The sequence below is a fragment of the Tursiops truncatus genome, chromosome 15, assembly GCF_011762595.2.
Source record: "Tursiops truncatus isolate mTurTru1 chromosome 15, mTurTru1.mat.Y, whole genome shotgun sequence".
Lineage (NCBI taxonomy): Eukaryota > Metazoa > Chordata > Mammalia > Artiodactyla > Delphinidae > Tursiops > Tursiops truncatus.
In genome coordinates this window covers 71,577,948-71,601,495 of record NC_047048.1, presented here as the reverse complement: position 1 = coordinate 71,601,495, position 23,548 = coordinate 71,577,948, and the positions used below count along the sequence as shown (strand labels likewise).

At 49.6% G+C, this 23,548-nt stretch overlaps 3 protein-coding genes across 3 annotated transcripts; 1 reads left to right on the top strand and 2 right to left on the bottom strand.

Moving 5' to 3' along the window:
• Window positions 1-1,870: 1,870 nt before the first annotated feature.
• On the bottom strand, window positions 1,871-4,541 carry LOC117308299 (uncharacterized). The gene is made up of 3 exons (XM_073793308.1): window positions 3,993-4,541; window positions 3,721-3,774; window positions 1,871-3,400 (listed from the first exon to the last, which is right to left on the bottom strand). Exons 1-3 carry the CDS (start codon window positions 4,539-4,541, stop codon window positions 3,392-3,394), a joined length of 612 nt encoding a protein of 203 aa, XP_073649409.1. The 3' UTR covers window positions 1,871-3,391.
• LOC109551305 (kunitz-type protease inhibitor 3-like) lies at window positions 4,481-11,726 on the top strand. The gene is made up of 2 exons (XM_019943703.3): window positions 4,481-6,505; window positions 7,630-11,726. The coding sequence occupies exons 1-2, from the start codon at window positions 6,399-6,401 to the stop codon at window positions 7,739-7,741; spliced, it is 219 nt and encodes a 72-aa protein (XP_019799262.1). The 5' UTR covers window positions 4,481-6,398; the 3' UTR covers window positions 7,742-11,726.
• Window positions 11,727-16,570: 4,844 nt separating this feature from the next.
• On the bottom strand, window positions 16,571-22,867 carry LOC117308100 (WAP four-disulfide core domain protein 2). The gene is made up of 4 exons (XM_033839881.2): window positions 22,739-22,867; window positions 22,018-22,161; window positions 19,100-19,252; window positions 16,571-16,723 (listed from the first exon to the last, which is right to left on the bottom strand). The coding sequence occupies exons 1-3, from the start codon at window positions 22,812-22,814 to the stop codon at window positions 19,101-19,103; spliced, it is 372 nt and encodes a 123-aa protein (XP_033695772.1). The 5' UTR covers window positions 22,815-22,867; the 3' UTR covers window positions 16,571-16,723; window position 19,100.
• Window positions 22,868-23,548: the final 681 nt, after the last annotated feature.

The window sequence follows — 23,548 nt, the reverse complement described above, 5'->3', positions numbered from 1 at the left end:
AGGACTGTTAGAAGACCCTAAGCTCCTAATTTCTCCCCACTCTGAAACAAATTCTACCAAGATATGAAGAGTAGCTTCCTTTTGGTGGCAGAGTTACAGAAGAGTCCATTTTGCTCACCTTTCTTGTAACATTGATAAAATAATAAAGATAATCCCCCTTTTTTTAAAGAGGAAAAATCTGGAACCCAGAAAGAGTGAGTTGCTGGCAACTTCTACCTTTTGCAGAATCTTTGCAATGACCAAGTTCTTCCATTCCACGTGACCTCATGTAATCCTCACAAAACCCGAGGTATGGATGTCCTCTTCATCTTTCCCGTGAGGAAGCTGATGGTCTCAGAGATGTAGAGTGAGCTGACCAAGGCCACACAGCGTGAAGGGCTCAGCTTGACTCCTTGCCTGGGGCGCTGTCAACCGGGAGGCTGGCAGACACTTTTCCCTGGCAAAAGCTCAGATCTGAGTGTCCTGTGCTTGCCCTTGGGCCATGACCCTGCCTCCTCATGCTGTTCTGTGTTGCAGAACTCACCCTGGGCCACACCCTGCCCCAGGGAGTGAGGACATAGCCCCCGGAGGGGAACTGTGCAGGAGGGGGCCATCAATGACAAAAGACCTTGTGGGAATATTTGAGTCCCTAGAGAGGCTGGAGGAAGAAAACTGGGGAAAACTTGTCTGGGAAAGTCCAGGTCCAACCCTGATACTTACAACATGCTGTGGGAAACATGAGCTGAAATTCTCCATGAGACATGAGAAATTGCCGCAGCTCCAGGCTGACGCTTTCGCTGGGAGCTGTAACCCTGTAAGGTTTGCATCCGAGTAGTTGACATCATGAAGCAAGGCCTGCATTTTGCACTGTTTGTTCTAATACTGATCTTTTCTGTTTATGAAACGTCTCTTACATACCAGGCAGTATGCTGTGCACATTACATAAATCATCTTGTGTGATCTTCACAAAAACTCTATGGCTCAGATTTTATTGTTTTGCCTTTTTCACAGATGAGGAAACCATGACCCAGGGAAGTTATGAGACACGCCCAAGTTTATTTAGTTCATAATTGGCCAGACTGGGATTTAACTTGCGTTTCTCTGACCCAAGCCTTTGTTAAACCATTATACTGTATCATTGTACCACTACCCTGCCAAGGATCTTTGCCCCTCAGAGAGGACACTCCCCTCCATCACTTTTCATACCCCAGAGAGACCATCAATTTTCCATGAACTCAATGCCTGTTCACTTCTGGGCTTTATTCTTTCTGGAAATGGAGTCTGGTAGAGGAAGAAAGGAACTCATAGAGTTGTGTCTGGGGTGGCAGAGAGGTCTTAGAGGTCCTTGGCTTAGGGTGGGAGATAGAATTGGATGTGTATCTATTGACCTAATGCCGGTAGAATATAGCAATTTTGTAGCAGTATAGCTCCATTTCCTGCTCCCATCTTTTGTGCTTTTGCAATATATCTTACATTTATGTATGTTTTAAACCTAACAATACAGTGTTATAACTATCACCTTAAACAATCTTATCCTTTTTAAAAAAATTAAGAGAAGAGCACATACACACTTTTTTTTTTTTTTAATTTACTTTTATTTGTGTTGGGTCTTCGTTACTGCGCGCGGGCTTCTCATTGCGGTGGCTTCTCTTGTTGTGGAGCACAGGCTCTAGGTGCGCAGGCTTCAGTAGTTGCGGCACGTGGGCTCAGTAGTTGTGGCTCACGGGCTCTAGAGCACAGGCTCTGTAGTTGTGGTGCACGGGCTTAGTTGCTCCATGGCATGTGGGATCTTCCCGGACCAGGGCTCGAACCCGTGTCCCCTGCATTGGCAGGTGGATTCTCAACCACTGAGCCACCAGGGAAGCCCCCCGCACTTTTATATTTACCTGCATATTTATCAATTCTGATATTCCTGAGTTCTAGAGATATTTTCTCCACTTCTCTGAAGACCCTATTTATATTCAAGCTCTTTGGCCAAAAATACTAAAAATTATCCTCTGCTAAAAATTCCACTTGTCTTTCTGAAGACATAAATTGACTCTGCTCTTAAAAGTGATCAAGCTTGTTTTCCCCCTCTGGTCATTTATTTTGAACATAAAGTGAAAATAGAAATAAACTCTCCTGGTATATGTGTGTTTTTGGTAAACGTATTTGTTATATGTACAAGCGAGTCTTCTCTCTAAGTCCCCGTTTCTGTTTTGTTTATTATGTTGGGATGATAACAATATCTATCCCAAGGACTTCTCGTAAGAATGTAATGAGTCAAGGCAGAAAATTCCCTGACATGTAGCTGGTACTCAAGTGATGTTAGTTTCCTTCCACCTTCTAGAAAAGATAAACATAATATGGAGGTTATAATCTGAATGGGGAGACTTTACTTTTTCAAAATTCCACCCTTATTTACTTCCCCTGTCCCTACACTGCCCAAAATCATCAGGTCTCAGTCAAAAGTAATTTAATTAATTATTTACACACGCACATACACACACACATACACACAGTTGGCATAGAGTTCGTAAGACTCCTTTTTTATATTAGAGACAGATACTACCCAATATTTATTCAAAATAAATCAATAAATCAATGAAATGATAGGAAGTTAATATAAGCACTTACTATGTCATCAGAAGTAATCAATTAATTTTTAAATTTTTTTTAAATTGAAGATTAGTAAGACTCCTTTGATGAGTATAAGTACTAGATAACTAGCAAGAGCTTCCTGCTAGCTTCTCTAATGTGTTTTTAATAAATCTTACACTAGCCCTCCATCTTCTGGAATTACGGTAAGCATGATGCCCAAATCACCCGAGGAAGGGCCAAGTTACTGAGTCACAGCCAGAGATCTCCCAGGGCAACCTGGTACAGAGTGCCTGCTTGGGAAAGGCCAGTGCCTCGCACAAGGCTTGTTCAGCCAAGTAAGTGCAGGCACACCTCATTAAGCACCGCTCTCACTTTGTGGAGTTCGTATCATGCTGCCAATGTTGGAAATATTTTTATAATTAAAAAGTGTTTATATTCATAACTCTTTTTTTGTGGGGGGCAGAAAAGCAACATGGGTTTATTTTAAGGCAAGTACAACAATTAAGACCACATAAGACAAACACAGGTCAAGTTAAATTTTTAGTGGGTTTTTTTTTTTCTTTCAGGAATGCTGGGGGAGGAATCTACTATACAACACCATTACACTTTGTAAATAAAAAGTATCAGATACTTGACTTCTTTATCCACCACCAACAACAAAAAATAAATTATTTTCTTGTTTTGTAAAAGACCTACAACTGGGAAAAGAATTATATCTCATAATTGTACAGGGGGGAAACCCCACATGGGTTTCTTGAATTTTCACTTTGGCAGTTAGAAATGGTCGGGCAAGATGAGAAATGATCCAGTGAACTCAACTTTAAATATTGTATTAATGGCTCTGAAAAACAACAAAAAAATAGCCTGATTACAAATCCACACATTTGTACAGCACGGTTAGAGAAATTTAAAATTACACACAGCACATACATAATCTATAGAGACCCCCAGAGGTCTATGGGGGTCTCTACAGAGAGTCATTACTGGGTCGCTACGGGATTTGGTCCATAAGTTATAATTTTTGAAACCCCGAGTGGAGCAGTGAGCACAGCCATCCTGGAAGGGGAGCGGGATTTTAAAATCATTATTCATTTCGTTGGGCCGCGTCCGTGTACTGGGGCCTCTTGGGATCTCAGAAACGAGGCGGCGAATTAAAGTCACCTGCAGCTTCGCGGAGGGCTGAGGCTGGCGCGCGCGCTCTCTCTGCTCCCGGGTCTGCGGAAAAAGCGGTGGGCAAGTTTGGGTTCTTTTTGCGTCTGTGCAGCCTGTTTGAGAGGGGCGCGTCTGCTAAGCGAAGCCGGAGAGGGCCAGGGCAGAGGAGGGCCGGGGCAGCTGACTATTTCGTGCAGTCATAGGAATATGGAGCTGCGTGGCGGTAGAGAGAAAGCGTAGGTAGATCTGCAGGGCAGCGGACAGCTCGCGTTGCGGCTCACCTGGGGTTTGCCGAGCGTCGAGTTCTCAATCCCCAGCCGGTGGGAGTTGAACATCTCCCTGACGTTAGGGAAAGTCTGCTGCTGGGCTGCGAACGTGTGGCCGGAGAGCTGGTTCAGGTCCCCGCTGTGGTTCAGATACCAGGACGCCGCCTGGGCCGCGGCGCCGGCTGGGGCTGGGGAGCTGGCGGGGGCGGCGGCGCCTGCGGGTGGTGGTGGCCGTGATGCTGGTGGTGATGGCCGGCGGCGGTGGGCGCGCCCTCCTGGCCGGCGGCGAGGTTGAGGGCGCTCAGGGGCGATGTGGGTCCGCTCGGGTGGTCCGAGAGGGCCTCGTCCAGTGCGGGTGGTGGGGGACGCCCATGTGCGCCGGCCGCTCGGCCCCGGTGTACAGGCTCCTGGCGCGCACGCTGCACTGGTAGACCCCGGCGCCCGCAGCCTCCAGGCCCTGCGCGCACTGCCGGCCGTGGGCAGCGGGCGGCGCGGCGCGGCGCGGCGGCGTAGGGCAGAGCCAGCGGCGGCACCACCAGGCCCGCGCTCCCGGCCTATATTCATAACTCTTATGCAGGGTTTCCTAACCTTGGCACTATTGACATTTGAGGGCAGATAATTATTTCTGGTGAGGATGTCCTGTGCATTGCAGAATGTTTAACAACAGCCCTGGCCTCTACCAGTAGGTGTCCCCCCACTCCTAAGTTGTGTCACTCAAAAATGTCTCTAGACACTGTCCCTAGGGGACCAAAATTGCTCCCACCCAGATGAAAACTGCTTTTCTGTTTTTTGGGGTTTTTTTTTTTGGCCGGGCCGTGCTGCTTGTGTTCCTGACCAGGGATCAAACCCGGGCCCGTGGCAGTGAACACACAGAGTCCTAACCACTGGACCACCAGGGAATTCCCGAAAACTGCTTTTCTGAATTACGTATTAAAAGGCCAGTTCTCACTCTAGAAGAGGGAGCACTGTAGCAAAGCTCTCAGCCAAGGGCACCCATGGGCAATCCTGCCTTTCTTCTGCCTGAAAGGCAAATGTCAGGCTGTGCTTCCTGGGAGCCTCCTTCTGCTCTTATTCTGGTTTCTGATGAACTGATTTGACCTCCTAAGAGAGCTGAGGAAAGAATACCAGGAATAATGCTGGCAGACCCACCAAAGTGCAAAAGGAGATGTACCCACAGGGATCTGGAAATGCAGGCTTCGGAGGAGCCTTCAAGGAAGTAAAGTGAAAATCTGCAGGTGATGAGAGGATTGACCAACCATTGTGTGAACTATAGTTGGGAGAAGCAGTGGCCAAGGAATGAGGATCGTGGCTGCAGGGAATTTAAAAAGAAGGAAGAGCTACCACTAATGTGCAAAGATGGGGAACACATTTGTGTAGAGACCAAATGTGGTGCTGGTCCAGTTAACACTCCTGTTTCCAAAAAGGCATCATGCCACACACACACACACCCCTGCAAGTGGCATATGCCTGTTGCACATTTCCAATGTATGAAGCATTTGTTTATTCATTGAACACTTGCACCAGCTCTGGGAAATATGCTAACCCAGCATAATTAATCTAAATTTATAGATGAGAAAATTGAGGCTCAGAGAGGTTAAATGACTTGCCCACATCAGGAACACCTGGACTTAAAAGTACAACCTCAGACTTTGAATCTGAGGCTCACTAAATCCCACCAAAGCAGACTGGCTTTGTCTTCCAAAAGATCGGATCTCTGGAGGATCCGAGAAAGCAGGTCGGTGGGGAATGTGCTGGACCCTGGTGATTGGGGTGATTCTCTAGACAGAATGATTCTCTAAACCAAAACGAGTTGGGTCCTCCTTCTACACAGTAATGTGTGTGTTGTTCCCACAATTCTTTGGGAGCCCCCAGATGCCGGGGAGGCAGCATCTAAGACTATGCCTGGCATGCTGTGGGAACTCGGTAAGTGTTTGTTGAATGAATGACTGATACAAGTTTATTGGAGCTGAACAGGCAAGGGTCCCAGTCCTGGTTCTGAAATTCATTATCCATGTGATAATGGTCAAGGTAGCTTAAACTCTCCTCACTTACAAAATGGGGGTTCTAAGCCTTGCAGGGGTCCTGTGTGGATTCAAGTGAGGTAATGAATGAAGAGTATTTTAAATGGTGCTTGGAAAGGTAGAGGCACTCAACAAATGGTAGCTGCTGTTTTATTATTGTTTAACGGGCTCACACCATGAAGTGTAGTAAAGTGGCCTTCGATAAATTCAGGTCAGATAAGGCCAAAGGAGAAAGACAGAGCTGTGCTTTGGATGGACATTCTGTTCCAAGGGTGGATCAGCCTCATGAACAGCAGAAGTCAGGGACGAAAGAGCTGGATGTGGGATCAGGCTCCTCCTCCTTGGTCCCATTTCTCCCTAAAATGCCAACCCCAGGCTGGGCCACTTGCTGGGTGGCACCATGCAGCTCTGGGTCTCTCCCTCACTTCTCCTGCTCTTCACCTTCTGCCAAGAACTTCGATCAGAATTCAGACAAGGTTGGTATGGAACATGGGAGCTCCAAAAATAGCCTGGGAATAGGGCCAGGGGCCCAGCAGCCCAAAGAAAGTTGACCCAACACCTTCTAGCATGACATTAGGAAAGGCATTTCACTTCTCTGACCTTAGTTTCTTCATGTAAAGTTGGAAGTCCTAATATCTACTTTGAAGAGTAGTTGCAAGGATAAAGCTATTCACATAACAGGAACATAAAAGGAGAGTTCAAGAAACTTGTAATCCTGCCTCAGAGGATCTCGTGGCATTTTTTCTCCCCATTAACAAATATTTACTGAGAACTCAGAGCCAGGCCTGTGTTAGGTATGTAGACTGCGGAAAAGAGTATGATGAGATCCCTGTTCTCAGTCTTCTTGGTGAAGGAAGGGAAAGAGTGATTGAGAGCAGCTCCTGTTTATTGATGCTTTTCTATTTATCAGGCTTTTCATTGGTTACCTCTCACCCTTCAGTAAGCCTAACATGTGCATATTATACGCCCATTTACAGTGAAGGAAACTGAGTGCCAAAGACATAGGTGATTTGTCCAGGCTCACACAGCTAGAAAATGATGGAGTCAGGTTTCAACCCTGCTCTCTGATTGAAGTCAGTTCTCCTCTCACTATCGGATATCTACTCCAGAATGACAGTGAGACAGGGGATGGAAGCCTGAGAGACCTTACTCATCAAATCCTAGACAATCAGATCTGGAATTGTGCTCAGAGATGGTGGAGTTCAGCTCCCTGATTTTATATATGAAAAGATGGGAATTTGGAGAAGTTAAGTTGATACAACATCACACCGTAGTATGTGGCAGGGCTAGGATTTGTATCCACTTGAATTGGAGTCTCAAGTCTCGGGTTTTCACCACATCAGGTTACTCCCAGGAGTGAAAATCTCAACTTCTGTGCAGATGGAGAAGGCCCTGGCTGGGTGGGCCAGGTGGGCTGGATGGGAAGAAATACACAGCTCAGCTAATATTATGGACAGCCTCGCATTTGTGGTCAGGGCCATCCCAGCCCCCTAGCATATGGGACTAACAAGCGGAAGGTGACGGGGCCTCTCTCAAACCACTTTGTCTCTTTAGGCAAAGCTTGTCTCCGCAAATGTATGCAAACTTCGTTTGGAGAATGGCCTTTGTCGAGGCTCGATCCTGTGCTAATTTTACAACTGGAGAACTTATGAATGTGAGCTTTTTTATTATGGAGGTTGTAATGGCAATGGCAACGACTTTTTGAGGAAAGCAGCATGTGAGAAAACCTGCAAGAACACCTGATTTTCTAGTAAGAACACAGCCCTCCCTGGAGTCAGAGTTGCTCTAGGGCAATAGAAGTTATTTTTGTGAACAAGAGATGCATTCCTCCACTTCAAATTTATTCTCCCTGCCTTGTTCTTTAAATCACCCATCTCTGTGCCTGAAATTCTACAAATATCACCAACATGTTTAAAATCTCAAGACTTTATTTTTAAAATACGTACATACATACAAATATACTGGGGGAATTAAGAGTTAAGAGTCATTCACACTTAGTATGAATTACTGCTTAGTGAATTGGAGGATAAAGGTTTTGGAGGAGGGAGGGTGAATTTGAAAACTTGGGGCATGGTATTGGAAGGGCCCACATTGAACAAGGAAGTAGACCTTTGCGGGTAAAAATTCAATTAAATTTTATCCATAGGGACAAGATTCAATTATCATCTCAAAATAACATTCCTCTGCATATGCCTTCATTTACTTTCTCCCTCCCTCTCTCTCTATGTATGTGTGTGTGTGTGTGTGTGTGTGTGTGTGTGTGTGTGTAAATTTTATAGTATTTTCTATCAGGATTTTTATGTAGCATTTTATTATAAACATTTAAACATTTTCCCAGATCAGTGAATATTCTTCAGTGTCATTGTTAATGGCTATATAATATTCTGAACTATTTACAAAGCACTGTAATTTACTTAGCCAACCATCTGTTGTTGAATGTGTGCTTCCAATTTTTCATCATTGTAAAATAACACAAGGTTAAACGTAAGCATGGTTTTTAAACACCTTTGAAAAACAACATCCTGAGTGCCATCAGAAAGGTGGCTGAATAAGATGTCCCTCTGCCTGATCATTTGGCATCCATCCATGGGCAAAAATGCCTTTGTGGCAGCTTTGAGATCCAGCTAGGAGACTGTGAAATCCAGTGCAGTCCAAGACTCAGGAGAACCATTTGAGAAGGCAGGCCCGCACCCAGGTGGTTGACTCACCTATCATGGTCCCAACTATAGACCCAGAAACAGCTCCACACCCCTGAGGACTTGGCTACAGCCCCATTTAGCTTGGTCCTCTCCCCAGCACCATGTGCCCGGGGACGCATATGCATGACCATATGTCCTGCTCCCCCAGGCATCGGGTTAACAGGCATGGAGAAGTCAGTGAGTGCTGAAATGGCTTGTGAACAGCCTCCAGCCCCTCTCAGCCGCTGCCTAGGAGCCCCTGGACGTAAGCCCACCAAACTAGCTCAGACTGTAGATTCTGAAAGTGCCCTGAAACGGAGTCTAGCTCATCCCACCCACAGGCCCCAGACAGTCCTGCTGGCACAGGGACCCAGCAGAAGGCACTCCCATCTGTGCCCCCGGAGATCCTGAAAGGCCTTAGACTGAGTTCCTGCCCCTTCCAGCCACAGATTTTGAGCAGTCTTGCCGGCACAGGGACCTGGCGGGAGACACATCTGTACCTTGGGAGATACAGAAAGGGCCTTAGACTTCACTCCAGCCCTTCCAGCCACCGTCAGGGAGCAGCGCAGCCCAGCTAGGGACCTGGCAGGAGACACACTCATCCGTGCCTGTGGAACCAGGGCTACAAACCTCAATCTTGGCTGTTGAAACTGAAATAGCCCTGGGGCTTCGTTCCAGTCCCTCTCGGCCACTGTCCAGGGCCAGTCTCGCCCACCCAGGGACTCATCCTGTGACCAGGCAGCGGTCCTCCCAGGGACCTGGTGGGAGCCATACCTATCTCGCACCTGGTAATAGGCTCACTGACTGAGGACCTGACCTTGGACCCTGAAGCAGACCCTTGTCCCAGCACCTCCCTACTGAACAAGGTAGTAGAGGCAGTCCCACCCACCCAGGGACCAGATGGAATCCATGCCCACCTGAGCCCCTGATAACAAGCATGTCAATCACAGACCCCATGGCAGACCCAGCAACAGCCTCAAAACCGGTTCCAATCCAGCACAACTGTGATTCTGGTGGTAGTCCTAGTAGGCTGGGGAAGTTGTAGAAAGTTCTTACATGCCAAAACAAGTCTTTCAAGACTGGAAGAGGAGTTTGCTCCTTCAAACGCACAGACACCAACACAGGGCCACACGAATCACAGAGAATCAGAGAAACATGGCACGACCGAAAGAACTAATGAAGCTCCAGTAACCGGCTCCAAGGAAATGGAGATCTACAATCTGCCTGCCAAAGATTTCAAAACAGTCATCTTAAAGAAACTCATAGAAACACAAGAGGATATAGGTAGAAAAGTAACCAAAATCAGGGTCTTTTACAAGGATGCAATCTAGGTGTTGTCAACCGGCTGAAGCTGCATTGTCATCTGAGGTTCAACTGGGGAAGGATCCACTTCCAAGCTCACTCACGTGGTTGTTGGCAGGATTTAGTTCCTCGAAGGCTATTGGCCAGGGGCCACCTTCAGTTCCTTGACAAGTGGGCCTCTCCAGGGGGCAGCTCACCACATGACAATGGGCTTCATCAGAGCAAGCAGTGGGAAGAACCAGGACGAGTGCTGGCAAGATAGAAGTCACAGTCTTAATCTTGGAAGTGACGCCCCATCACTTTTCGTTACATCACTGCTCATTAGAGACAAGTCACTAGGTCCAGTCCACACTCAAGGAAGGGACTACACAAGGACATGAATCCTAGGAAGTAGGGATCACTGGGCCACCTTAGCAATCTGACTGCCCCAGGGAGGAGCTTGGCCAGAGTCACACAGCAGTGACTGCTTAAAGGCTCGGTTCTTGGGTCTCCTTCCTCTCCCTCCTTCTTCCCTGATATTTGTTCACAGGTGAAAGCTGAAAGCTCATAGTGCCTGGTCCCTATGAGTACAAATACCCAAGAGGTCTTACATCACCAAATCTGGATTCTGAGAAATGTTGTGTTATAAAAGTTGCTTAGGCGAAAAGATAAACAGAAACTACCAGAAAGAAGAAACTACCGGAAGGCCATTCGGTGCCAGATAAGCTACAGAAGCACAGGAAATACCACTGTTGACATAGTGTTGAGAGCTCATTAAATTTCTTAATCCATATATGCTGGAGGAATATCTTCCAAATGAGCAAGCTCCTCAAGGCTTTAAAAAACTTTCTGGGAATAATGGAAGTGAGCAACTTAGGAGCACACATTCATACAGATTTATAACCTGCTTTTACCAGTTAACAATATTGGGTGAAGATTTTCCTATATCGTTAAATATTCTGCAACATAATTCTAAAAGGGGTAGAGCTTTCTGGGTATCGCTGGATCATAATTTATTTAAACAAGTCTCTGATTAAATGTTGAGATTATTTATGCTTTCTCAATATAATAAATAATGTTGCAAGTACATCAGCGTGAGCATTTCTGACTGTTTAGTGAGGATAGATGATAAGAAGGGGAGCCTCTAGGTCAAAGAGGACATGCATTTGAAAAGCTTTCAATACATAACACCTTCTATTAAAATTCTCATAATTGCCACTTACGGAACACTTATGATACGCCAGGAACCAAGTTACGTGCTTTACGTACATGATCTCATTTAATATTTCCAACAGCCTAAAGAGGAAGATTCTATTAATATCTGTATCTTACAAATGAGGAAGTTGAAAGTCAGGAAGATAAATCACTGGCCCCAAATAGCAAACCGGCAAGGAGTGAAGCTGGTGTTTGAATCAAAGTGTAACTCTAGGACCCATATTCTTAATCAGTTTGCAGTCATTAAAGTTCAGCTCTACTGAGCAGCCCAGTCTTAGCTTACCTCTCCATCCTGTAAACCCCCTGACATCTCCATATGGACTACACAGAGATATTCTGGGCCTGCCTGCTTCTACCTTTTCATGGTCATATTTTGTGGGCCCTTGAAAGTTGGGATCTTGCCTTACACATTTCTACCTCGAGCCAAGAAAAGTGATGTGTACAAAGTAAATACTCCACAAGTACCTGTTGATTATTTTTGTAGAAAAATAACACCAATAACACCAATCATGGTGTTTTGTAGAAACACCATGGAGGAAAGGATGGACCCAGGATTTATTGGGTTGGCGAAAAAGTTCGTTCGGGTTATTATGTCTGATTACAGAAAACCCGAATGAACTTTTTGGCCAACGAATATTTTTCAGGTTTTTTTGTTTTCTGTTTTAAATTTTATTTATTTATTTATCTATCTATCTATCTATTTATTCTTGGCTGCGCTGGGTCTTCATTGCTGTGCGCGGGCTTTCTCTAGTTGTGGTGAGTGGGGGCTACTCTTCGTTGCAGAGCATGGGTTCTAGGCGAGTGGGCTTCAGTGGTTGTGGCACTCGGGCTCAGTAGTTGTGCCTTGCGGGCTCTAGAGCGCAGGCTCAGTAATTGTGGCGCACAGGTTTAGTTGCTTCGAGGCATGTGGGATCTTCCCGAACCAGGGCTCGAACCTGTGTCCCCTGCATTGGCAGGTAGATTCTTAACCACTGCGCCACCAGCGAAGTCCTGCGCTACTGTTTCTGGGCTGCTCCTCCCTTGTCTCTGCATCCCCTCCCTTCCCTGATTAGCAACTGTTTGAACCTGCCCTTTGGGTCTCAGGGAAGGTCATGGAGGCTGGAGTCTGTCCCCTACAAACAAGGAACGGGGGACACAGAGAGGCTTCCATGCCCAAGAGCCCCTACAGGGTCCTGCTCCGTTTCATTACATGTGCACTCCCTATGGCATTTCAGGGAAGGCCATGGCAGCCACGTGGCAGCCACATTTTCATTTAGCCCTGTGCCTCATAAATTAGGTAGCTGGTCCTGTCTGTAGATTAGATAATAGCACAGTGTCAATGTTAATTTACTGAATTTGATTATTGTGCTGTGGTTATTTAAGAGAATGCCTTTATTTCAGGAACTTCACTGAAGTACTTAGGATGTCTGCAACACACTTTCACATGCTTTAGAAAAACATAATATGTGGGGTGTGTGTGTGGAGAGAGAGAGAGAGAGAGAAAGATGAAAGTAAATGTAAAATGTAAGCATTTGATGAATATGGGTAAAGAGGATGCAGGAAATCTTGGCACTATTCTTGCAACTTTTCTTTAAGTCTGAAGTCATGTCAAAATTAAAAGTTGGGGCTTCCCTGGTGGCGCAGTGGTTGAGAGTCCACCTGCCGATGCGGGGGACACGGGTTCGTGCCCCAGTCTGGGAAGATCCCACATGCCGCGGAGCGGCTGGGCCCGTGAGCCATGGCCGCTGAGCCTGTGTGTCCGGAGCCTGTGCTCCGCAGCGGGAGAGGCCACAACAGTTAGAGGCCCGCGTACAGCTAAAAAAAAAAAAAAAAAAAAAAAAAAAAGTTGAAAGAATAAATCAAGCATAAAAAAGGAAAAAGTCAAGGAGAAATCACTGCAACCACATCAGAGCTACTAGGAGAGTGGGATATGGTGTCCCATAGGCAAATGGAAAAGAGATAACAGGGAAACCTTACAAGTGTACCACAGCTGAACCACATGAGACCAATGGAGAACTGTCCTTGTGATAAGCATGAACGTGCCTAATTTGTACATTAATATGTTGAGAGGTTAATGCTATTTCAAACCAGTCTCTGGCCCTACAACAGAGATCATGAGTGAGCCAATCTAGAAAATTCTACGCTCCAAATCACTCAGCCCGCCCAGGCACTCTGCCCCAGAATCTGTGTATATTGCTACCTGGAGGGTGGTTAAAGGGGGTCCTGTGGGCACCATCCAGGCCACTTGGAGCTCTGCCTGTGGAGTGAGGTACCAACCTTCCATCAGTGAGGGGCTGTTGTTTTCAGATTGATCGCAAAGGTCGGCTGCCTTCCATTGCCTATTCCCCTGGTAGTGCCGAGAGTCTAACCGTAGTCCTAAGCCTAACCCTAGCCCATAATATAAACCACAGGCTTTGGATCGTTCATCTGGTGAAAAATCCCCAGAGGGCTGTCCAAGATTGAGGGCTGCAAATAATGGGGTTTCGGTAGCTCTAGAGGGTCCCATCGTTTTATGTAATGAACTCACCCCAATAGACCTGGTTTGGCTGGGCCCTGGGCTTCTTTGGGGTTGATATCCCAGCCGTGGGGGGTATGCAGAGACTTCTGGGTCTAGGACCTCTATGCTCTGCAGGCAGGGCCTACTAATGCTATGCTGTTCTGTGGCTCAGGGGGGCGCTGCAGCTCCCACCAAGTACCATCTTTAAGGGCTAAACAAACCAGACCCTCACCAACAGATTGCAGCACTGAATGGAGAGCTAACAAGTTGTCAGCCATCACTCTGTTTTCCTCACCCTCACAGTTTTGCCATCAACTTGTAGTAGAATGATCAACTGGGTAAACGTGATCATGGGGCAAGAAAGGGAGTGTTTGTTGTGTTTGCAATATGATTATTTCACGAGTTAGTTTTTGGAAGCTGCATCAATGGACAGGACAAATGGAACCACAGAGCAGTCACAGGAGCCCTCATAGCTGGTGCAGCCCTAGCTCCCGGGGCATTAGGGCTGGCAGTTTGGGGGTCTCATACAGATTAGTAGATGAAGAGGCAAAAAAAAGTCATTTCTCCTATGTCCTGTTGGGCAGCCTAACTGCTCTCCCTGCTTCACATTGCCCCCAGAGTCTATTCTTAATATAACAGCCAGAAGGATCTTTTCCAGACATAGGTCAGATGACATCATTGCTCTGCTCAAACCCCTCCTATGGCTCCTAAATTCCTCAGAATAAAAGGCAAAGTCCTGTAGTGACCACAGGGCCCTCCATGATCTGAGCCCGCACTACTTCTCTGACTGCATCTCCCTTCATCCTCCTGAGCCTTCAGCACGCCAGCCATGATCCTCAAGCATCTGAACTCAGGTCCTTAGCCCTAGAAGCTTCCTTGGTCTGGACAGCTCTTCCCATGGGTTCCGTGTGGCTCATGTCCTTCTTCACTCAGCTCATGACTTGAATGACACCCTGAATACCCTCTGCAAAGCAACAACCCCCTACCTCTTACCCCATCCCCTGGACCCACTAGTCCTCTTACCCAACTTTATAGTTCGCCATAATCTTTCTACCACCTGACATGTTAAACCTGTGTTGGTTCATTCATTTAGTGACTGTTTCCCTCACCCCACACGTGCGCGTGCACACACACACACACCCCTCACCTCCTTTATGTCAAATCCCCACCACCTAGAACAGAACACATAGTAAGTGCTCAAAAAAAGGTTTCCTGAATGAGGAATACCTCTGCTTACGCTGTTCCTCAGGCAGGGCTGTCCTCTACTGGTCTGGCTTTAGAACTTCATTTTTCAAGCTCCGGCTCCCTCATGTGTAACTAACTTCCTATTATGTCTCCAATCACCAACCTGCACCTTGCTGGAGAACAGATGTTTGTTTCTACAGGGTTTTACCGTACACAGCCGTCCGGACTGGAGATGGGGTTTAGAGGCAACAGCGAAGCAGCGTGTTGCCAGAGGTGGGAGAAAGTAAGCGCAGGAAGAGACCCTGCCCTGAGCTCCGGAAAGGCAGCAGTTTACCAAGTTCCTGGCCCTGGGAGCCGTCCTTCTAGCTCAAACTAGCATGGCTGTGGTCTGGCTACAGAACACATAGCCCATCAGGATGCCGTCCACACACAGGCTCCTGGAAAGGAGGAGAGCGATTTGTGGCATGGTGCCGATGGAAGAAATAATGGCGCGCATACAAAGGCATACCTCTGCCATCCCTGAGTTAAACAAGGCCCTGCCCAGGGCTCTCTTTCAGAAGGCAAAGCCGGGGAAAGCAAGGAGAAAGTGGAAGGGGTGGTACCCACACATTTAGTCCCTAACGACTCTACCCAGCCTATCACTTTGTTTTTGCTTAGAAGGGTTGGGGAGACTGGAGCCTGGACAGGGATAGAGATTGGAAAAGGGAAAGCTAGGAGAAAAGCGATACTGCCACCCACCTACCTTCAAAGGCAGCCTTATGCAGTAAGCACCCCCATTCTCCTACAGGAGACGCGTTCCCACGTACCCCCAGGGGGATGGATGGACAGCCAGGTTCTTTGCTGGCTCATGGCCTGGGGCAGAGACCCACAGGAGGATGAGAAAGATAAGGCTGGCCAAACACCAAGCCCCCAGCTTTCTGTCTCCACACAAACGCACTCAAGCTGCCTTGACCTCTCACGTTCCACGGTGGGTGGAGGAGCAGGGAAGGACATAAACCATGTCCTGGGGGCTGAGTCTCCGCCATGACTTCGTTGCTTTACCCCCTCCTCACCCCAAAAGGCTAGGCATCCCCTCCCCACCCCACCTCAGGGATTAACGTGAAAAATCACTGCAGTAGAGTCAGCATGGGACTCTGGTGTCATCAGATGACTCAGGTTCAAATCTAAGCCTGTAAAAGGTTGAAAGCAACCTAAATAGTCACCAGTGTAAGAGTGGTTAAATAAACTTCGTACATCCCAACAATGGAATACTATACGGCCAGAGAAATGAATGAAGAAACCTTTTATGCTGTGAGTGATCTTCAAGATACACGAAGTGAAAAAAGCCAAGTACAACACAATGTGTATAGTGTACTACAATTCTGTAAAAAGGTGGGATAGATGAGAATTTTTTTCCCCCCCGCGGTATGCGAGCCTCTCACTGCTGTGGCCCCCCCACCGCTGCAGAGCTCAGGCTCCGACGCGCAGGCTCAGCGGCCATGGCTCTCGGGCCCAGCCGCTCTGCAGCATGTGGGATCTTCCCAGACCGGGGCATGAACCTGTGTCCCCTGCATCGGCAGGCGGACTCTCAACCCCTGCACCAGAGGAGCCCTGAGTTTATGCTCATCGTGTCAGAGCTGATCTCAGACTTTGCGCCTGGATGATCTCGTTGCACCCTGCACCCCCATGCCCGCACCTCCACCCAGAGTCGTGGGACGAATGAGCCAGAATAATAAGAACAGAGGCCACAGCCCCATCGGTGCTGGAAGTGGTCACTTTATTGGTTGGAAAAGAAGCAGCTGTGGCCGCTTAGGAGGGGAGCACAGAGGCCAGGAAGGGAGGAGGGCAGCTGGGCTGGAGCCAGACAGGGCCAGGCAGACACTTCCGCTCCCCCACTCCTCAGGCTGGTGGCTGGAGGTGGAGGAAGAAAATCACAATAATACCGTCAACAACAGTATCCATGATACTGGACAAGAATGCCTGCAGCTTAAATTCTGGGCCAAAGCTCCCCCTACCCCATCACATCCCCCCTTAGCTCCCTATCCCCGCCCCCAGGAAAGCCTCACCGTCTTGAGACCCTGGGGCTCTGCCTGCACTTTTCAGAAAGTCCTAGACTCATCTCTTCTGCTTCTGACCATCCCCGGACACACCTGGGTATACCGTGGTCCCCACTGACCATTGTGACGTGACCTTCCTGAGGGGCCACTGTCATTTATGTCCCTAAGAATCCTTCCACCACTAGGAAGTTCCACCATGCCCCTATTCCTTTGGCTAAGCTGGGTTAGCTGATCAAAAAGATCTTATTATTTTATTTATCCCATTTTATAAGCAAAATATTTGCAGTTCAGGGAGGCGAAAAAGGCTAGTTAAGTGTCAGAGCTGAAATCTGAACCCAGGTCTTCCGGACTGCAAAGCCAGCCCATGCAGCTGACACTGATGGAGGCAAGAGGCGGAGAGCTCTGGTCCCTGGGGAGACCGTGGTTCTCTCTCAGGCACTGAATTAACCACCTTGGGGCCTTGAGCACATCCTCCCCTCTCTCTAGGTCAGAGTCTTCACATCTGGGCAATAGGTTCCATCACTGACCTGCCAGTCCCTTGGCTGAGAGCTTATCAAAATTATTGCACGATCAACAATGAGATTTCAACCAAAGGGCCCTTCCAGGTTCTTGCTTGTCCGGTTCCCTCTGTCTGAAACAGCCTCCCCGCTGCTGTACTTCACCAGACTACCGACCTTTCGTTCATCCTTCCGGATTGGCTCAGGGTCCCTTCTGGGAAGCCTGCTCCCTCCTTTCCCCACCCCAACCTGGGTGAGGCTTTCCTCTTCTATGTCCCCATCACACCCAGCCCCTCCCTCCATTGCAACACCGACGACAGGCACTGGGGGCGTCTGTCCATCTGTCTGCCTCAGCCACTGGGCTGCAAGCTCGGTGAGGAAGGGCAGCGGTCACCTTCCGTCCCAGAACCTGGCACAGAGCTGGCGGCACAGTGCTGGATCCTGCAATGGCCTGACGATGCATGTTCTTTGGTTTTGCTTCTCTTTATTTTCTTACACTTGCTTTATGACTTCATATTGTTTTATTTTTAATTATATGTGGGGAAAGAGAGGCTGCACAATCTTTTCCTTCCAGCGTCAGAGTCCCTCGAGGTGGCTGACTGTAGCCCTGCCTGCCACAGAGTAAGTGCTCAACACACTTGAAAGGGGCATTTGAGAAACTGAACTGAAATTAACTGATCTCTACCAGCTCTGTCCTGAAAAGCCAAGCTTTTTGGCGAGAGTAAAGATCAATTCTTCTGCCTCGCACTGGCCTATGCAAAGAGCTTCCTACTTCCCCAACCCATCCAGCCACTGCCCGCCCTCCCAGGACACAGCTGCTCCTCCAGCCACTGACTTATTTACGTGGGTGTTAAGGGGAAAAGGAGTAAATCTTCTCACAGCCCAATTCATCAGCAAATATTGTCCCATCTACCTTCACGTAGGTCCCAAATGCAGACACTTACGTCATCATCTCACACCTGGCCTCTTGCAGGAGCCTCCTCGCTGGTCTCCCTGCTTCTGCCACTGTCCCCTAGGGCCTCCACACAACACCCTCAGCAATCTTTGCAAATCTAAGTCAGAGCGTGTCCATTCCCAAGGACCCGACATCTCTGGGTCAAGACCATGGGTCAAGACCAAAGTCCTTACATGGTCTGTCAGGTCCCTCCGCTTACCACCTACCTCTCGGACCCTCTCCTCTATTGCTCTCTCCTTGATCAGCAGACTCCAGCCTTCTGGCTTTTTCTGAAACTCACCAGGGAGGCTACTGCGTTACACCTGCTGCCCCCTCGGCCTGTAACATTCTCCCTGATATGCTCGCGGCCCCCTCCATCATTTCCATCAAGTCTGTTCATATGCTGCCTTCCAGGAGGTCCCATGAAAAAATTGCAGTACTGCTCCCTGCCGCCCCCCCATCCCCACTCCTTATCCCCACTCTTTTTTCTTTTTCTCCAGGCCACTTATTTCCCGCTAACATTTCACAGAGTATACTTGCATATTTATTTTGTTTATCATTCACTAGCATATAAAACCATCAGAAAGAAATTTGTGTCCGATTTGTTCACACACGGAGCATCCCCAGCACCTAGAGCAGCGCTTGGCACGTGATAGACGCTCAGTGAATCTGTTGAGTGAAAGTAAATCAAAGGACAGAGAAGGGAACAGCAGTGTGTTAGCTCAGGTTCTCCTTTTCAGCCTCCTGCAGGTGTCATCAAATCTGGGCATCAGTGCACCCCTCCCCCCAGGCCACCTACCTCAGAAGACAGGTGTGACACAGGACACCTTCCCGCAACCATTGTGGCAGCATTTCAACAGACCAGGACACTGGCTGTCCACCTGGCACTGGTCCATGCAGAGGCCGAGCTGGGGGAAGGCGATGTCCACCTGAGGGCAGGAACCCTTCTTTTCTGGGTGGAAAAAGGGGTGGGGGGGTGGGCAGAGGGGAAGCAGGGAGCTGAACACGTCTCCACAGCACAACCACCCACCTGGATTCACAAACAAGAGAGCTGCCTGCCTAAGTGGATCTTAGGGGCTGGAGTGGATCTCAGGGGACCTTGGGAGAGCACCTGCAACCTCCCTTCCTTCTGCTCTCTCCCTGAGTGTTTTGGGATCATAGGGCCCTAGTTTGAGTCCCAGATCTGCCTTTTCCTAACTCTGTGACCTGGGGCCAGAAATCTCCCAGAGCCCCGTGTCTTCAGGTGTCACATGAGATCCGTGCTGCCCATGTCGTGGGGCCGCTGTGGAAGCAGTGGAGGCAACAGACATGTATTCCTTCTCCCTGCACAAAGTCCTTGTAATAAGAATAATAATGAGTAAGGACAGCAGTTGACACTTAGCTGCTTCTATGTGCCAGGCATTATCCTAAGCATTTGACGTATATTAACTCAGCTAATCCTCACGATAATCCTAAAACAGGGTGCGAGGAACTGTTACTATTTCCTTATGTTGCAGATGAGGAAACTGAGGTACCAAGAAGTTAAGTATTTGCCTAAGGTCATACAGGGTAGGGACAGGATCTGAACCCGGGAATCTGGCTTCAGGTCTGTGCACCATGCACTCTGCTGCTTTGTCAGCTGTAAAGTGCAGTGCACGTGTGAGGGGTTACACGCCCACAATCAATTCACTCACTCACATCTATTCACTCCCAGTTACCACCATCTAGCACCAAGGCCCCCATACAACCTCACTCATCCACACCCAGACAAGCATTCTTCCACTAACACACACACAAACAGATAACACCACAGATATGTGCTGATTACAAAGCCCTTAGTGTAAATTCAATTTGTCCTTTAAACCTCCACATCAACTCTCTCTTCTGTAGGGGATATTTCTACCCTCCTTCTACTACAAAGGAGGAAAATTAGACCCAGAGATGTGAAGGCATCACCCAACAGCACACTGCTGATCATAAGTAAAACCAAGACCTGAGCCTAACCTTCCAATGTCGACACACACACACACACACACACACACACACACACACACCCTGCGCTCCACTTCCAGGGTCAAGGAGAAGGGAGCTGGCTCAATGCCCAGAAGCCCCAGGAGCAAGCCCAGCCAAGTGTCAAGCGGGCGCACAGCTAGGTGAGGAGCTGCAGAGGGCGGGAGGGGCTGTCTTCCTCGCACAAAGTCACCCTTTCCACTGAGAAGGGCAGGAGCTCTCAATACCGAGCTGCCCCTGGACAGAAGGGCTTCAGGAGCGGGGTACCCACAAAACAAGCCACTGTGTGTGGAGGGTCTGCTCTCTCCTGAGACATTTCACATGTGTGATTTCATTTAGCCTCATGTCGACCCTACCACATCTGGGATTCTCATCCCATTTAGCCGGCGAGAAAGCAGAGGCTCAGAGACGTGAAGCGACTTGCTCAGGACCCACAACCAGCAGACGGCACAACTAGGATTCTAGCTCAGGAGGCCCTCTGGTCCTGCCCCTCTTCCTGCCTCAGTCTGTCCATCTGAGACCAGGGAACAGCAGAGACTCCTCTTTTTTCCGTCCTCCTCTCTCATCTGCCTGTCTGCCATCCTCCTTTCTCTCCCAGTGTCCTCCTCTCCTTCCGGTCCTCCTCCCTCTGGTCCAGGTTAGAGGTCCCCAGACCCAGAAGCCCCCTGATGGGCCTGTCCTCCCTCTACCTCCAACCTCCCTGCTCATGAGTGACTGAATCTCCAATTACAAACCTTCCCAGCCCCTGTGGGCATCTTCAGAGAAATCACAAGGTGGGGGCATCACACAGGTTTTTTTTCTGGATAAAGACAAGTGATCCCAGCACCTTGGGATCCAAGTCATATCCCTGGTCTAGTCCTCAGTCTTTCCCTCTGAAAAATGAGAAGCTTGGATTCCACAGCTTCCTGCTCTGATAGGAGCCCCCATGGCCTACTGGACAGTCTTCAGCTCCAGCAAGTACTTTTTATGACAGGCCAGCTTCACACACTTTCTCTCTCTCACTCAACCCTTAGAGTGGAAGAGAGTTTTAAAGATGAAGAAGTGGGAGGGGTGCTCTGGGAGGGGTCCTGACATTCTTCAAACCACTCAGGCAGAAAGGAACCCCCTGCGTTATGACTCCTGCCCAGCCAGAGATGGCAATGTGACCTTGGACAAGAACCTTGCTCTCTTTTGTAGCTCACATCCACATCTTTAACATGGGCTGGGTGCTCTCCTAAACCTGGAAAGTCTCCATCTGGACAGAGGGATTCGGGGAGTCCTGCCAGCAGGCGTCCCAAGTCCTTCCTCCTGGGTTGGGGGGGCCCCAGGGTAGGGACGCTAATGGGGAGAAGCGCCCCAGACCTTGGGGTCCAGCCCATTGGGCAGCCCTAGGCTGCCCCGCGGCTGAACCCAGACAGGAGGAAAATCCGAACCAGGTCCCCTGATCTCAGAGAACAATGTTCCAGAACAACGTCCCCGCGGTGCGTCCCGGAAGTCCGTCATGCCCCAGAGCAATGAATCCGGCCAGGAGTGGGGGACCTCCCTTCCCCCTGGCTGCACTTCAGCGACGCCTAGGTTTCACCGGAGCCACGGGAAGGAGAGCACGGGCTGATCTGGCTCCATCCGCCTCGACCTGGTCGGGGACCCCTGGGTCGGTCGCGCCCCAGATCCCGGAACAGAACTGGGCACTCCCCCCCCCTCCCAACCCCCGCTGCCCCGCCCCGCCCCGCGTGGGTCCCCCGGGGTTACCATTGGGCATCTGGCAGACGGTGGCGCAGCCGGCCCGGCAGCACTTGAGATTGTCCGCGCATTCCCCATCCGAGAGGCACTCCTGCGTGCAGTTCAGGTCCGCCTCTAGCGCGGGGCACACGCCTGATTTCTCTGCTCCTGTGCCTGGGAGGCGGACGCGCAGTGGGGGACTCAGTCCCGCTCTCAGAGGATGCCCGCCTCCTGTCTGACGGCCCCAAATCTCAATCTCCCGGGAATTCTGAGTCTCAGTCCCTGCTCCCCACACCCCACTACAGCCTTGAGAGAGCCCCACCTCCAGGGCCGGGGTCCCTGATACCTGGGACGACAGGAGTGACCAAACTCTTGGCTTCTGAGCCCTCAATTCTTAGGGGACCCCCGCACAACTAAGCGTCTAGGAGCTTCCCATGTTCAGGCAGAGGGTCCCCGCCTCTGACCAATGAGTCTCCACTGTCAGCAAAGAGTCTCCCCGTCTCCCCCCGCGCATATGTCAGCCTTCAGTGTCTCCCCACCTCCAGCACATTGGACCCCACATCTAAAGCTCCAAGGGTCACCACTTTTAGGCACCAGGGATCCCCGCATTTTGGCCTTCATGGGACTCCCCACTTCCACCCCGGGAATCCTCACTTCTCTGTCCCCAGAGAGGCTAAGCTTCTGCCGGGCTCCTTCCCGGCTCTCCTGGTTCGGCCCCTTTGGGCGCCAGGCCTCTCCCCGCCCCACTCACCTGTGACCGGGGGGAGGCCCAGCAGCAGGCCAAGGAGGAGGGCGGCGACGAGCAGACCGAGGCGGCAGGTAGGCATGGTGCTCGCCGGGGCGGGAGTGAGGCGCTGCCCGGAAGGGGGGATTTAACCGCTTTCCTGGGGGGCGTGGGGTAGGGGCGGGGCCGAAGCCGTGCGGGTAGAGGGCTCAGCGGACAAGGCAGGCTGGCCGGCTGCAACCTCTTGCCGTTTCACAATCCCCCAGGATCAGGTGTCACTCTGGCCCCAGTGGGAACTAGGAACCTAAGCTGCTTCCAGGCCGGTGCAGCTCGACCAGCTGCAGCTGGACGCTTGTCCGCTCCTGCTTCCCCACCTCCCTCCTGGGGCCCGTGGGCAGGGCAGCAGGAGGCCAAGGGCTAGACACAGGGGTTCCCATTCTGAGACTCAGGGGTCTCCCGGTAATGCCCGCTGTCGGTAAAGGAGGGGGAAAGGGCAGGACCCACAGGGAGGAGCCTGCGGATGAAGTGGGTAGATTTGGGGTCAGCAGATCAGGGTGAAAATTGCTCTTTAGAGATTCATGGTGGAGCTGTTGTGTAGGATACACAGCACATAGTAGGAGCTACAGGAAAAATTATTCATGAATGAACCGACTGGACACAAGAAACTGAGGCCAAGGAAGGTTAAACGCCTATTAACATCTAGAGCCATTTCATGTGTGTTTCTCCCTCCCTCTCTTTTCCACACCAACACTCTCTCAGGGCTCCCTGTGTGCAGCCCTGTGTCCAATGTCTCACGGAGTCATGGATCTTCCCAGACACCTGTGAACAGACAGATAT